General features: G+C 42.7%; 7 protein-coding genes across 7 annotated transcripts; all 7 read right to left on the reverse strand.

Annotated features, from left to right (window-relative positions):
* Positions 1–202: 202 nt before the first annotated feature.
* On the reverse strand, positions 203–2,712 carry LOC108061140 (uncharacterized). The gene is made up of 2 exons (XM_017147198.2): positions 1,893–2,712; positions 203–1,279 (listed from the first exon to the last, which is right to left on the reverse strand). Exons 1-2 carry the CDS (start codon positions 2,314–2,316, stop codon positions 297–299), a joined length of 1,407 nt encoding a protein of 468 aa, XP_017002687.2. The 5' UTR covers positions 2,317–2,712; the 3' UTR covers positions 203–296.
* Positions 2,713–3,609: 897 nt separating this feature from the next.
* Positions 3,610–5,302, reverse strand: Cpr49Ah (cuticular protein 49Ah). Its single transcript, XM_044393092.2, has 2 exons — positions 5,123–5,302; positions 3,610–4,479 (listed from the first exon to the last, which is right to left on the reverse strand). The coding sequence occupies exons 1-2, from the start codon at positions 5,300–5,302 to the stop codon at positions 3,916–3,918; spliced, it is 744 nt and encodes a 247-aa protein (XP_044249027.1). The 3' UTR covers positions 3,610–3,915.
* Positions 5,303–7,334: 2,032 nt separating this feature from the next.
* Positions 7,335–8,014, reverse strand: LOC108061159 (uncharacterized). Its single transcript, XM_017147220.2, has 3 exons — positions 7,952–8,014; positions 7,554–7,871; positions 7,335–7,505 (listed from the first exon to the last, which is right to left on the reverse strand). Exons 1-3 carry the CDS (start codon positions 8,012–8,014, stop codon positions 7,335–7,337), a joined length of 552 nt encoding a protein of 183 aa, XP_017002709.2.
* Positions 8,015–8,292: 278 nt separating this feature from the next.
* Positions 8,293–8,949, reverse strand: LOC108061129 (uncharacterized). Its single transcript, XM_017147185.3, has 3 exons — positions 8,871–8,949; positions 8,498–8,812; positions 8,293–8,439 (listed from the first exon to the last, which is right to left on the reverse strand). The coding sequence occupies exons 1-3, from the start codon at positions 8,943–8,945 to the stop codon at positions 8,293–8,295; spliced, it is 537 nt and encodes a 178-aa protein (XP_017002674.2). The 5' UTR covers positions 8,946–8,949.
* Positions 8,950–9,399: 450 nt separating this feature from the next.
* Positions 9,400–10,108, reverse strand: LOC108061158 (uncharacterized). Its single transcript, XM_017147219.3, has 3 exons — positions 10,019–10,108; positions 9,639–9,962; positions 9,400–9,579 (listed from the first exon to the last, which is right to left on the reverse strand). Exons 1-3 carry the CDS (start codon positions 10,100–10,102, stop codon positions 9,400–9,402), a joined length of 588 nt encoding a protein of 195 aa, XP_017002708.2. The 5' UTR covers positions 10,103–10,108.
* A 396-nt stretch (positions 10,109–10,504) lies between these two features.
* Positions 10,505–11,215, reverse strand: Cpr49Ag (Cuticular protein 49Ag). The gene is made up of 2 exons (XM_017147208.2): positions 10,981–11,215; positions 10,505–10,921 (listed from the first exon to the last, which is right to left on the reverse strand). Exons 1-2 carry the CDS (start codon positions 11,145–11,147, stop codon positions 10,684–10,686), a joined length of 405 nt encoding a protein of 134 aa, XP_017002697.2. The 5' UTR covers positions 11,148–11,215; the 3' UTR covers positions 10,505–10,683.
* A 1,336-nt stretch (positions 11,216–12,551) lies between these two features.
* Positions 12,552–13,182, reverse strand: Cpr49Af (Cuticular protein 49Af). The gene is made up of 2 exons (XM_017147209.3): positions 12,916–13,182; positions 12,552–12,857 (listed from the first exon to the last, which is right to left on the reverse strand). The coding sequence occupies exons 1-2, from the start codon at positions 13,026–13,028 to the stop codon at positions 12,590–12,592; spliced, it is 381 nt and encodes a 126-aa protein (XP_017002698.1). The 5' UTR covers positions 13,029–13,182; the 3' UTR covers positions 12,552–12,589.
* Positions 13,183–13,473: the final 291 nt, after the last annotated feature.

Raw genomic sequence — 13,473 nt, forward strand, 5'->3', positions numbered from 1 at the left:
TCATTACCTCATTAAATATTTTTTTTCAGCAGGAACTTCATTTTTTTGTTAACTTTTTGAATACTTGTCTCCTCCAAATCATAAGATGTCTTGGAAACTTGTTAACCTTAATTATTTCTTAAAATATAAATAAATGTATCTTTTTATTTAAATTTTACTTACTTTGATCGTCTGCTGCCTGCAAAAAACTATTAAAACACTATTTAAACTTGGTATGTCTGCTTAGCTTTAATATTTAAATAAATGTAGATAGCGAATAGCCCCTGAGTTGTGTGTTAGGTCAATCGATCCTAATTCTAAGTTCGAATCCACGGCCTCAAGCTCCAACCAATAAAGAGGAGCAGTGTGAGGTGGCCATGTGATCTTCGAGAAGCGCCCGCAGTGGAATCACTGGGTACTGGCGCATCCGTTGGTTGGTAATCCATATCTGTTTCGGAGATCTCTTGTTCCCTGGTCACCTGTTCCACCTGCGGACGAACAGGACCACGGTGACGAATCTCCACTTTGGGCAGGGGAAAACAGTAGACCCTTTCCACCTCCACCACCTGGGGCACAATGCTGTCGGAGGAGAGCGACGTTTCCGAAACGGTCAGGGGCACACAAATGGTCGGTTCCTCGGAAGCATTGCGATCCTCGTATGGAATGCCCACCCTAGTAATATTCAGGGGCATTGTCTCGGGAACACTCAGCTCGCTGTGCATCTGGGCGGAGTTCAGGGAGTCCTCGTAGTACTTGTACTCATCCGCAGGATCCGAAACGCTCTCATCGCGTCGATCGATGTTGCCCTGGATATTACCGTCAATCCGTTCAGTGCTCGCCATGTTCGAGGAACTGTCGATGAAATCAGTGGGCCAGTTGAGCAGTCCCTCGGTGGATCGAGTGGCCTGCGTGGGTGCCGGTGGATGCACCACCGAGGATTGCATGAATCCCGGAATCATGGAGCTCGTTGCCGGTGGCGCTGGCAGGGATGTGGTATCGTAGGGATAGGGATACGGCAGGGGCATCCAGCTGTCGTCGCCGGAATGCTGGGAATTCCTCCGAATGTCCGTCGTCGTCGTCTCCATGGACTCACTGATCTGCTTCAGTATCGGATCCGTACTGTTCACCCTGACCACCTCGAATTGCTGTGGTTCCTGCTTTGTGGTAATCCGCCGCCGTCCATGCTTCTCTGGCGATCTCTCGAAGCTGGCTGATCGAGAGAAGGAGGGATTTTGATAGCCACCAGGGGCAATTGGAGCGATCTGCTCTTCACTGGAACTCGATGGCTTGGCATCAATGGCTGCGGGACAAAGAAATATTATGTTTCTGTTATCAAATTTCTAAGATTCCAATAATTAACCCAAAACTATTACGTTTAAAGATATTTGCTTAAAGATTAGGAAAAGTTTTTTGAGGACTATTAAATTGTTCTTATATTTGTCGAAATTCTGATTAAAGTTGTCTTCTGAAAGGCAATACAAATTTCATTTTATATTCAAAAGCAAGATCGCGATTTTTCAAACATTAAACAAATTTGTTTGCCCTATCAATGGAATTAGGGGTCCGAATATGAAATATTATACCTTTGTGAAAATTTCTATAAATTTGGCAATCGGCAAACAAAAATGTAAAAATCCGAGGAAAACAATTTACTTTTCCAGCATCGACAAAGTGACTGGTATAAATTCTTTACATCGTTAGCTGTTTAAAACAGCACTTTGATTTTGTTACAGCAACAAAACGTAGAGAAAAAATTCCCCTTTCGGTTGGTTAAATAGGCCAGTTATGCTAATCAAGAACATTTGAGCTTTATGGGGTTCTAAATCATAATATTTCTTTTAATATCAACCAAATTTTCTAAGATTCGATATCCACGTAGGAAGTATTCGGTTCGTATGATCACTCCATCTTACCATCCGCTGGCATTCCCATGAGCATGGCCTCCAGTCGGCCGTATACCCTCTCTTTGGGCTGCTGATCGGTCTCCAATTCCTTCTCCATCTCCTCGGGCTTCTCCGGATGCTCTGGCTTCCAGTTGCCGTACACCACCGCCTCCTGGCTGGGCGTGGCTGCTGGAAGGGGGCTCTCCTCGCGCAACAGTGGAATGTGGGTGTGCACGGTGGAGCTGATGGGACCTGCAGCGGGCAAACTTGGCCAGTTTCCTAAGTTTCCCAGGGACGGAGCTCCCGGTCCACCGGCAGAGATTTGCATATCCGCTATGCGTATACGCCCCCTGGGACGAGGAGGTGGTCCCTGCAGTTGCTGCGGGGCAATTAGCTGCAAACCACTAAAGGCGACCAGCAGCCACAGTAGACACCCTTTCCGATGACTAACCATTTTGAAATTATGCTAAAAATCTCTTTCTATTTTGGTACTTTACTTTGTTTTTGTGTTTTTGGCAGATGCTGTGCCACTTTTCAAGTTTACTGTTAGTTTTCAAAGTTTTTATTGATTCATTCTCGTTTTCAGCGGCCACAATAACAATCTATTGTATGTGTTTCTTCTTCGGCTTCTGCTATTTCTGCCTTAACGGAGCTTCGATGTCAATTCAATATTCACATACATATCTATAACTCTTTACATCTTCACTTCTTTTAACTCCCCACACACTTTTGTCGGTCTAACGCTCCCGCGAATTCGATTTTCAGTTTTTGAGCTCAGAGATGTGGTAGACCAACGAAATATTTCTTGTATTTCCCGATTCTTGGCGATTTGCGATCTGCACGCGACGGCTTCTAAACGGCAACTGAGTTGGCCAAATCAATTTCAACGGTCGCGCAGGCCCACAAGAAAGATTCTTTCTAATCACGGGCCATAGAAATTTTCCTTTGTTCAGCTTCGTTATTATATGCTTTTTCTGCTTCTTCTTTTTTCGTCTTAATTATGCGCAAGAGCGTTGAAACTTAATGGCGAATAAACATTCTTCGGGGCCCCGCTTTTGGGGTCTGTTTTCTGTTTCTGCGGTGGTGAAAATGCAGCGGAATTGATTTATCTTTAGCCAGACTTAAACATATAGTATAAAAATGTGTGTTTACGTTTTATGCAAATAAGTGGCCAAATCGTTTGCCGTTTTGTGGCCCAAAAGGTTTTCTCGGTCTCTTGATGATGTTCGTTTCTTTATTTGCGTAGCTAAGGGCTACTCTTAACAAAATACCAAACGGTAACCTATGGAATAATTGGCAGAGAATGAAGAGGAATCGGGGCTACGCTAGTAACCCATTCACGGACCACTTCAAGCGGCTGGCAAACCTGAAGACAACTCGAATGGCACTGGCAAATCTGTCGTAATTATGCAACTGCAACCAGTTGAGAGACGACTCCTCGCGAAAGAAAATTTCCATGGCGGCGATGTAGAAATATGGAAAATTGGAAAAACCCAACCTGCATGGAATGGGATCAACAAACTGACGAGACGACGCTCGTATGGGGTAATTCGATCTGCGAAGTAAACAATAAAGCAACGAAAGATGCACGGTAAATGGGGAAACACTACTACGTGAAAATAATGAGGACCCATAAACGCTTTGTCACGTCTGTCTGAACATCGGTGGATATGGTCAGCTGTAAAACGGAAAAAAGTCAGAAAAAAATAGAAAATATGGTAAATCCATCGGTTCGGCATAATGGAAACGTTAGTTTTTCTTTTATTGTTTCAAAGCAGTGAAACTTTCACACTCGTTAATAAAATATTATTATTATTTTGATTGAGCGCCCCTGTTTATAACTGTGTGTAGGTATATGGAACTTAGTTTGGAAATTTAAGAATAATTAAAGTTTTATCATTCAGAGTGGTACAGTGGATTTGGAAGAAATTGCAGAGTGAAATCACAGTCTTGTTGTTATTGATATAGAATGCGAAGGAGTCACGTTTCCAGAATCATCGGTTCGGTGGGGAGGAAAGGAATGAGTAATGGGATGGATGGGCGGAACTCTCGTCTATTGGTTCTCCAGCAGACCGATATACTGGCCATTCTGGTTGGCCACCCGTCGCTCCTCCAGCTTCCTGGCAAAGTCCGGATCCGTCTTGGCCCGTTGCTCCAGACGCTCCTGCTGCAACTTGATGCCGGCGTAGATCTGGTCCAATCCCTTCTGGATCTCCTCGGGAATGGCCGGCGGCGTGGGAATGTGATCACCGGTGGCCCTGAATCCATTCTCATCGGCGGTGTACTGGACATTCACCAGCGTTCCCTCGGGCGATTGGTAAGAGTACTGGCCATGCTGGACCAAAACGCCATTGGGATTTGTATCGAAGTCCTTGAGGAAGCCCGTCTCCTCGTGGACGATGCTGTTGCCCGTCTCGTATTCCGTCTTGTAGCTACCATCCTCGCTCTGCTCCTTGTTGTACTTGATTATGGGTATCCAGGTGCTGGTCTCCCGGTGATCTTCGTGGCGATGGTGATCGGGTTTGTCATCACGCGGAATGTTGTTGACATTCGGGTGCTGGTTGTGCGGATGGTGGTGTTGTCCCTGGCAGGAGAGGACCAACAGCACAAGAAGTATCTGCAAATGATAGTTGCAGTTTTTGATTATTAACTAGTATTTGCAATTAAATTAATGGTAGGGTCCCATAAGAAAAGTTGCATAGGAGTTTTTAAAGAATAATAAAAAACGAGTTTTTGAAGACATTTCTAATGTTGCAAATCATATATTTTACAAATAAGAATTTTATTGAATTCTCTAAAGCTTTCATATAACTTTTAAAAACCTCTAAATATAATACAAAATTTATCACAACATAAAGGCTAAATGTTTTCATCAAATGTTAGAAATGACACAGAAATAATTCAAATTAAATTATAACTAATTGAGGAACATCTTTTAAATATGCCCTTATGCATTGAATAACCCGAAGTGTGGCACCATTTTTATGAAATGTTTTTTCAGCCTTTTAATAATTCTTTAAGATTCACTTCACCAAACTAAAAACTCCGACATGTTGGGAATAATATGGTTGTGTGGGCCACTTACGAGCACTTTCATTTCGCAAGGAGTCTCTGCTGATTATCCACAATATTCCACTGATTTGGCCCGCTTTGTCGCCCGTTTGGCTGGCACTGATCGCACTGGCTAGTGAAAGCAGCTCCGTTAGACACTGTGCCAAGCGCGGCCCTATTTAGGCCTTATATAGGCGATTCGCTCCGACCCGATCCGATCCTCCTGCTGCTGCACTCGTGTCCATACCCATACCTCCATCCATACCCATACCCACACAGGTGATCCGCCATGGGAGAGCGTGCATTTGCAGTTTCTGTTTCAGTTTCGGATGCAGATAGAGATGGCGATGGAGTTGGAGATGCAGATGGATGGAAGTGGAATTTGCCATAGTAGCTCTTGTTTTTGTTGTAGCTGTCTGATCCGACCGATCGGTAATTGTTGTTTGTAGGCTCGTCGACGCTTAAATGCTAAAATAGAAAAAAAAACAATTCACTGTCGCTCTCGTTTGAGGCTGTTCCAGAGGCTTAGTTGGTGGGAGATCGGTGGGTATAAAATAATTCTGAAAATTCCTCATGATAGACTTTAATAAATGTCACAACGGACAAGGGGTTTCTTTCTTTCTTGGTAACTAAATAATTATCCTTCTTATTATAAAAATGTTGTTTTTTGTCCAAGAATATTAAGTTACATAAAAGAAATAAATAAATATAAATTTTTTTTCATTTTCTCTAAAATTGGTTTTAATGTTTTCAAAAGCTATCACCAATGTTTTATAGCTCTTAAAAGAATTAAAACAAATTTTAAATTTTTTTCTGAAGACAAAGCCAACCTTTTTACTAAACCAGTCAAATAATCAAGTTCGTTTCCTAAGTCTTTTGTTTTTAAGGTTCCCAAAAATGGAGTAGGTATATTTTGTAAAAGGAACTTCTTCGAATTACTTAATTAAATGTTAAACAAATAAAAATTGACTATTACTTGGCTATCTATCTGTGGCACCCACCTTAGGCCGGCTTATTGTCGCCGTTCGTATTTGGCCCGCTCGTAGGCCCGGCTCAAATGTCTGCGAAATGTCCGTCCTCCGCCAGCGCGTCCGGTCGTTCATCTTCGCAATGCCGTTATTTAGAAACAAGCCAGAACGAGTTTGTTTTTTTTGCTTTCGTTGTTGTCTTGGCCAAAAGCGCTTGGCTCTCTCTCCCTCTCTTTGGCTCGGCAGAAGTGCATTTGAAGTGCATGCAAGATGCTGCTCCCCCACGGCTTCGGTTTCGGATTCATTTTCAGATTCGCACTCGGACTGAGATTCGGATTCGGATTCGCATTCTTGTAATTGCGGCAGTTTGGCGGATCCAATACCAACACCAGCGAAGCGCGAATTGTTGTAATAGCCAAAGTGTCTGGCAGATGAGGCAAGACGATAATTGAGTTCAAAGCGGGCCCCGTGTCTTGGCAAATGTTAATTAGTTGCCAAACAATTGGGTTAATCTACAACGCGTTTTGGGCCAAAGAGAGAACAAATCAAAAGGAAAAACGACAAATTCAATCAGAGAGGAGGACCACGAGTTGAACAACCGCCGAAGAGCCGGCGAAAAATCGCGAAATGCTGCCAAACTCCAACGCCTATTGCGACAAACGACCTCTCCTCCCGCTGGGCCATCATCGTGTTTTGGCCACGTCTTCGCCTTCCGCACCCACAACTCCAAGCCAAAACGCCCGCCAAGCCTCCAGATTGCCAATGTTGCCGATGTTGCTGCCGTGTCTGCTGGTGTTGCTGCTGTGCCTGTTGGTGTTGCTGCTTTTGCTGGTGATTCATTGCAGATTGTGCAACTTTTTGAGATGCAGTTCCACGCACAGGCGAAAATAGCAAATAAAAAACGAAAGCTGGGCAAGGTTAGCTTTCGAGTGCACCACTACTGAGCCACTGAGCCACCATCCCACTACTTAAAACTTTGCCCCACTCACACACTGACCTGTGTTGCTGCTGCCGTTGGCACAGGGAAATTGCAGCATCTGCAAATGTCAAACGATTTCACCCTTACATTCTTAGCATTTGCTGTTCTTATGAACAACATTTGACATTTTGGTTCCGTTCGCCGCGAGCCAACTTGGCCAACAGAACCCCACTGCTGCTGGCCATAAATATTCAGGCTGCTGCCGTGTCGGTTGTGAAATGAAATGCCTTGTCGATGCGGCCAATCTTGAGCTTGACTCGTAAATAATGCTCTAGTGGCGATTTTGAGGCAATCTCGTCAACGGAACTTGACATAAAGATCACGTACCGCCGGGTGACAAGTGGCCTGGCCATAAAGCACTTGATTAATTCTAAAGTGCTCCAAATTGCCCCTACGACTCTTTTCATCTCGATTGAATCCTTGGATTCCATCTGGTAGCCGCTGTTAATACACATTTTATTTCATTTTCGATCATTAAGTAGTCTTTGACTTCCTTTTTATCGGATCGAACAAGAATCCAGTGAGAGTGGTGTTGAAAAGATGAGCACCGGTGGTTAGAAAATTCATTTCGATTTTGAAATCGGTCTCCGGCAAGAAAGCGGGCAGATTTTCGGCAATATTTATATTGGGGTATACGTAAAGACCCTGAAAAAGATATATGAAAAAGATATCTAATGTAATAGAAGGAATTACCTTGGGATGGGGACACTTTAGCTGAGATCCCTGCTTTCCAAAAGCTTTCACAACGATTGTCATGAATCTGTGGCCGTGAATTCCCTTGGCAAACTGGCATATGTCCACATTCACATCGATTACTTTCTGATAAGGTCGAGAAGGTCTTCGCGGCATGAAAAGCTTAAAGGTGGCATTGAATGTGGTAACATCCTTTAAGTAGTTCAGTTCCGCGGTAATCAGAGATTTTTCAGGTTCCAAAATCACACACTTGTGTTCGGAAATGTAATTAGGATTCGCCAAGCAGTTAAAAGTTTTCCACATCAGTTGAAGGCGTGCCTTTGAAAAAGTCTATAAAAGAGATTTAATTAGGAGTCTCAATCTGAATAGTTTTAATAGTTTAGTCTTAAAAAACAAACCTTGGCCGATTCGCTTTGGCTGGCCAAGAAGATTAGCAGAAATATCAATGGAAATTGAGCCATGATGTTGTAATTACGCCGCTGATCAATTACTACTGTCTGGCTGGAAAGTTTAGGCACGGGCTATAAGTGAAAACATTCGCGGATAATGGTTCTCATAATTATAGCCCAATAATTGATATTTTTCGTGATTGCATTTTAAGTGGGTATCATATACCAATCGAGCACAGAGTTCTAAATTTAAGCGTTAATGTCTTCGTTTATGGGCGCTAAATGCGGTCAGTTCGTTAAAGTGGTCTATTAAACATAAACAAACGAATCTAGTTGGAATAGATATATATTTATTTTTCAGTTATTTCTCCTCTCAGGCTTACGTTTAAGTACAATTGCCGACGAGAGTAGAAGTCTACTTGGATGAATAGCTGGGCAGTGGGCACAAACATGGGTAAGGCATCTTCAATACTTATGTTATGATAGTAAATTGTGCCCTGTAATGTTGATTTTAAATTATAATTTATAAAGTATAGTAATACATTTTTAGTTAACCTCTTTTACGGGACACTTGCGGGGTTGATTGCTCGATTTGACGACAGCATTAAACATGTTCGATACCATGGTACCTTGAACCATATCGGATATCACTTTACATCCATCAAAAGTGATGTCAAAGAACTTTCGATACGGAGAGGTTGACTTAAATCTATTCGAAATTTTGATATAAGTCTTAATTTTGTCCAGTTCCGCCAGCAAGTTAAGTTCCACATTTAAGAGGGAGCGTCTAATGCCGCCAACCTGGCATTTCATCTGATCAGCATACTGCGGTCCCATCTGGCAATCAAAGCAATCCCATCGTATTCGCCTCTAAAAATGTTTTGGCTTGTTTACTATTTAAATACCTAATTTATAACTGATATTTCACCTTGGCTTCGGTATAATGAATCAGGTGGATGAGTAACAAAATCATCCGTATGGAGCTGAGCCAAATGTAGAACATTACTGTCGATCGGACGGCGGAAAACTAAATTTCGCCGTTCACTGATTGAAATTTTATCGAAATTGAAGTAATTACTAATCCGAAACATAATTGTCTAATTTCATCATTTCAATTGTCAACCGGGCGTGAATATTTAGTTGAAAGAGATCTTGTCATCGCTGTGATAGCAGTTTACTATATAATACTATTCGTTTAGTTTAAATTCAGTGATTTTCCATTCGCGATTATTATTATCCATTTATCTATGAAACAAAAAAAGTTAGTTCCTGAAAGTATGCAGTAAGTTTAGTGTCAATTGTAAAATTTGTAAGTAAAATTCATTTACCGACATCTCCAGCGAATTAAGGTGTTTGTTAAACATTTTTTATTATTATCCATTAAAGATTTTATATAGTTTTCTACCATAAGTTCTATATTTATTTAAGAAACGTTAGAGATTTTTACAATAAAAGCACTACAAATATTTCTTTCTCCTGTTCTTCTCCTTGGCAATCTCATAAAGATGCCCATGCAGAGTGACATTCATTGCATTCGCTACCTTGGGTATAAAGAAGTCCAAGTTTACGTAGAATTCAGATTCTGTTAGCATGGGCGGCAAATCGGTGACTGAAATGTTTCTGGATTCGAATTTACCCTGTAAAAAGAGCAATAAAGCTTCTTAATTTATGATTTTATATAACCCGCATATAATACCTTTGGAAAAGGACATCGCCAAGCTTTTGCATTGCTGTTCCTGGCCAAAGTGTTGACCAAAAGGTCGATTAACACCTTCCGCTTGCGTTCACGCAGCACTTTGCACACATCGAAGGTGATGTCGAATATCTGGGTTATGACCTTTTTGGTATTGGGAATCGATACCCTTAGAGAACCACTAAAGACGGACAGTCTTTGCATGATATTCACAGATGCCTCCATGGTTCTGTTGTTTGGGGGAAGAATCCGGCAGTAGAGGTCGGCAAAATAGTCGGGATTGCCCACGCAATCCATTTGCTTCATCTCCACATAGTACCCCAAGCTCTAAAGAATAGGAGTTAAATATTTCTAGCTAGTATTTTAGATAGTTAATAACTCACTGGAATCAACTTGACTGCATTTGCAGGATGTATTTGCAGCAGACTGCTAGTAATAATGCCGAAGCACCAGAGAAATGGCAACATTCCGGTGTCTCAATAAATGATGAACTGATTCCACGATTGTCCCACATTAGCCACTGATGAAGTGGCTAATACCCAACCTAATGACAGTTTAATCATTCGCATTATAGAGTAATTACTTATTCTGGCTATGCGAATGCCCCATTGAGCTGGCCAAACAAACACTTGATACCGTATACCATATCATATCAGCATCAATGTCGTTTCGAGCTTTGGAGGGCCTTTACCATCAGTGAGCCATCAGTGTAAACAAATCCGGCAGTTGGCTCATATGACCATCCCAATCCCATCTCACCGCCACTTTGCGATCATCAGTGTTAACCGCAAGCGTGAAGGGCAATTTGGTAATGTAATGTTATAGGCCACGCGAGGCTGAGAAGTAACTTCACTTCAGATGTTGTTCAGTTGTCGTTTTCATTATCGTTTCCAATATTTATTTCTCTCTTTTTGCAGGCGATTCGGTGTGTGTGTGTGTTTGCTTAAGACTAACTACGGAATGTAGACATTTCAATTTCGTATGGCATTCAGGCAGTGCATAATACTTTCAAGCGAAATATTATAGGGAGTAGATAGGTTTATCTAAACTATTGCGGGGCCACGGGCAGATGGTCACCCTCCGGCTGGAATCCATTCTCATCGGCCACATAGCGCAGGGTGATGAGGTTGCCATCGGGATCGCTGTAGCTATAAAATCCGGTCTGGACGAGAACCAGCTCCTCGTGCTCATCGATCACCTGGCCGTCGGAGGTCTCAGTCTTGGGCACAATGATCTTCTTCAGGTAGCCAATGTTCTCCACGCGTATTCCATTCGAGGTCTCGTAGCTTGAGATGATATATAAGGGTTATTTCTATTCTGTTTACAAGTTATAATCCCAATTTACCTGCTATTGAAGCTCCCATCGGCATTGTTCACATTGTCCTGCTTCACAATGGTGGCCGCCGTGGTCGTGGATGTGGGCGTGGCAGCTCCTGCCCGCTGATCCTGGGGTCTGGCCAGGACATAGCTGAGCAGCATGGCGGAGCAGACGAGGAAGACGAACTTGTACATGTTGGCGAAGGAGGGTTTCAGAATATATCCTATCCTTTTGACTTCTAAACTTAAGTGTGGGCGGTATCCGGCGAGCGACTGTTGACTGGCCGAACGAAAGCCGGGCTTTTTATACTCTTGGTCCGTGGCTTCGGCTGCTTACGATTACCATTACGATGGGCGCACTAGATAAGCTTCGAAGTACTCGCAGAAATTACGAGCGGGCGCTGCTGCTTCTTTTTCTTGCTGCCCGGGTTTTTTCTTCTTTTTTTTCGAATTTCGGTTTCGGTTTTATTGCCCCGCGATGAGTAAACATCAGATCGCACCGCCAAAAGAGATGGAGATGAAGATGGAGCGACGACGATGTCAACAGGTGACAAGTCTTGAGACCCCCAAAACCCCTCCCCTCGTCACATATCTCGGATCTTGACAGACTACGTGATTTGTCTGAGCAGAATATGTATAATTCTTCGGGGAGTCGCGGTTCGCCAGTTAGTTCCGTTGAGTCCAGAGTTCCTGGGGAATCCGTTAAGGATTTGAGTTGGGAGTGCTAGATATATGGCAACCAGAATTCTGTCACAAATAATTCCATAAGTCATAATGATTCCCCCGCTTTAGCATACCGATCACGTTTCAATTAGGGAAAAGCTAACGGTGAACGGTCGAGACAAACGGGCCATAAAAAATGTAGAGTATTGTTGGCCATAAATCGAATTGATAACACTGCGAACTTACATATACCCAAAGTGATGGCTATATGCTGCGAATATTAACCACAATTGTGTCATAGAGAATAGACTTTTGCGGGAATAATGGTCAATGAACTTCGCTTTTGGCCAGAAACAAAAGAGCCAAGCGACAAAAATTCTAAATCACCTGCGATACATATCTGATTAATTTTTCGGGGCTCAGAGAAATGTTATTCAACTTCTTCCCGGAATCTCCAAAGTTCTACGTGTTTGTTTGATTTTAAAATTAACATGATATTGTAAATTAAAATGAGAGAATCCAAACACTTTCAGTTTCCGTTTGTCTTACATAATTCTTAAAGATTTAGCTTAGTCGCATTCCGAGTTCTAATGCTGCTGCCTCAATCTGAATCTCGCTTAAACCTAAGCTGATTGCGGATTCGGCCTTGAGACTTTTGCCACTCTGCTTGGGCTTCAATTGCTTATTTAACAATTTAGCTTTCAATTAGTAATTGTTTAGCGAGATGGCCAGCAGAGCCGAAAAACTGCTAAGTAAGGCAAATTTAACACACATTTCCAGTCCAGTGGCTCTTCGAAGAGGGGATCTCAGCTAGGAGATTCCCAGCCCTAAGTAAACAGTGAAGTCAACTGCTTGAACTCTTTTGTTTCCGGCTAACCAATCGCATGTTTTGTTTTTTTATTTAATATCTTTTTTAATTTGTCTCAGTTCTTTTGGTTCCAATCACATTTTGGCTTAGTTTTTGCTGGATCTGCTTAGTGCTTTCCCGCGGGCGGCGTGTAGGGATGCAGCCGGATGTATTCCAGAGCCTTCAGCACGGACTCTGGAGTGGGTGGTGGCGTGGGCAGGTGGGCGCCAACCGGGCGGTAGCCATTCTCATCCGCCGTGTAGGACACCACATAGGTCTCGCCATCGTCGGCGACGAAGGAGTACTTTCCATTCACCGATTCGCCATCGTGTTCGGAATTCACAGTCTTCAAAACGCCATCCTGAGTGGCCTTGGAGCCATCTTTCAGCTCGTAACTGGATAGTTAGATCTTAGTTAGTACCTATATGGATTATATCTCTCCCTTAAACTCACTGATAATGGTATTTGCCATTGTACTCCACATTGGATTCCTGGGAAATGGGATCATTGCTGTCCGTCGCCCAGGCAGCAACCACAAACAGGCTGAGAATTATAAGGAATTTCATGTTTCGCTCTATCGATATGTCACTTAATACAATCCAAGCTGGCGACTCGCGGCGACTGGTGATCCCCAGCGGTAAACAAAGACTCTTATATAGGCAACGAAATTAGCAAATCTCCGAGATACATAAAATTCCTGTACTAAAATATTTAACATGAAATTAAAATGTGACCAATAAATAATATTGAACTTGTTTGCGCCCAGTTCCGTTCGTAGTTCGTCGCTGGCCTTTCGAAAAATGGGTGTGAAATTTGGTGCAGACGGCTCTGCTGGCCAGCCTCCACATTGTTTTTCAATAAATAAATAAATAATATTAATGTTTTGGCCATCTTCTATGGGAACTCGTCATCGGCATCACTCCTATTCTGGTTCTCGTTTTTCAGATCTCGGATCTCGGATTTCGAAGCAACGTGACCACATTTTTGGCAACAGCCTGCGTCTGGCCACTT

Source organism: Drosophila takahashii, chromosome 2R (assembly GCF_030179915.1).
Source record: "Drosophila takahashii strain IR98-3 E-12201 chromosome 2R, DtakHiC1v2, whole genome shotgun sequence".
Lineage (NCBI taxonomy): Eukaryota > Metazoa > Arthropoda > Insecta > Diptera > Drosophilidae > Drosophila > Drosophila takahashii.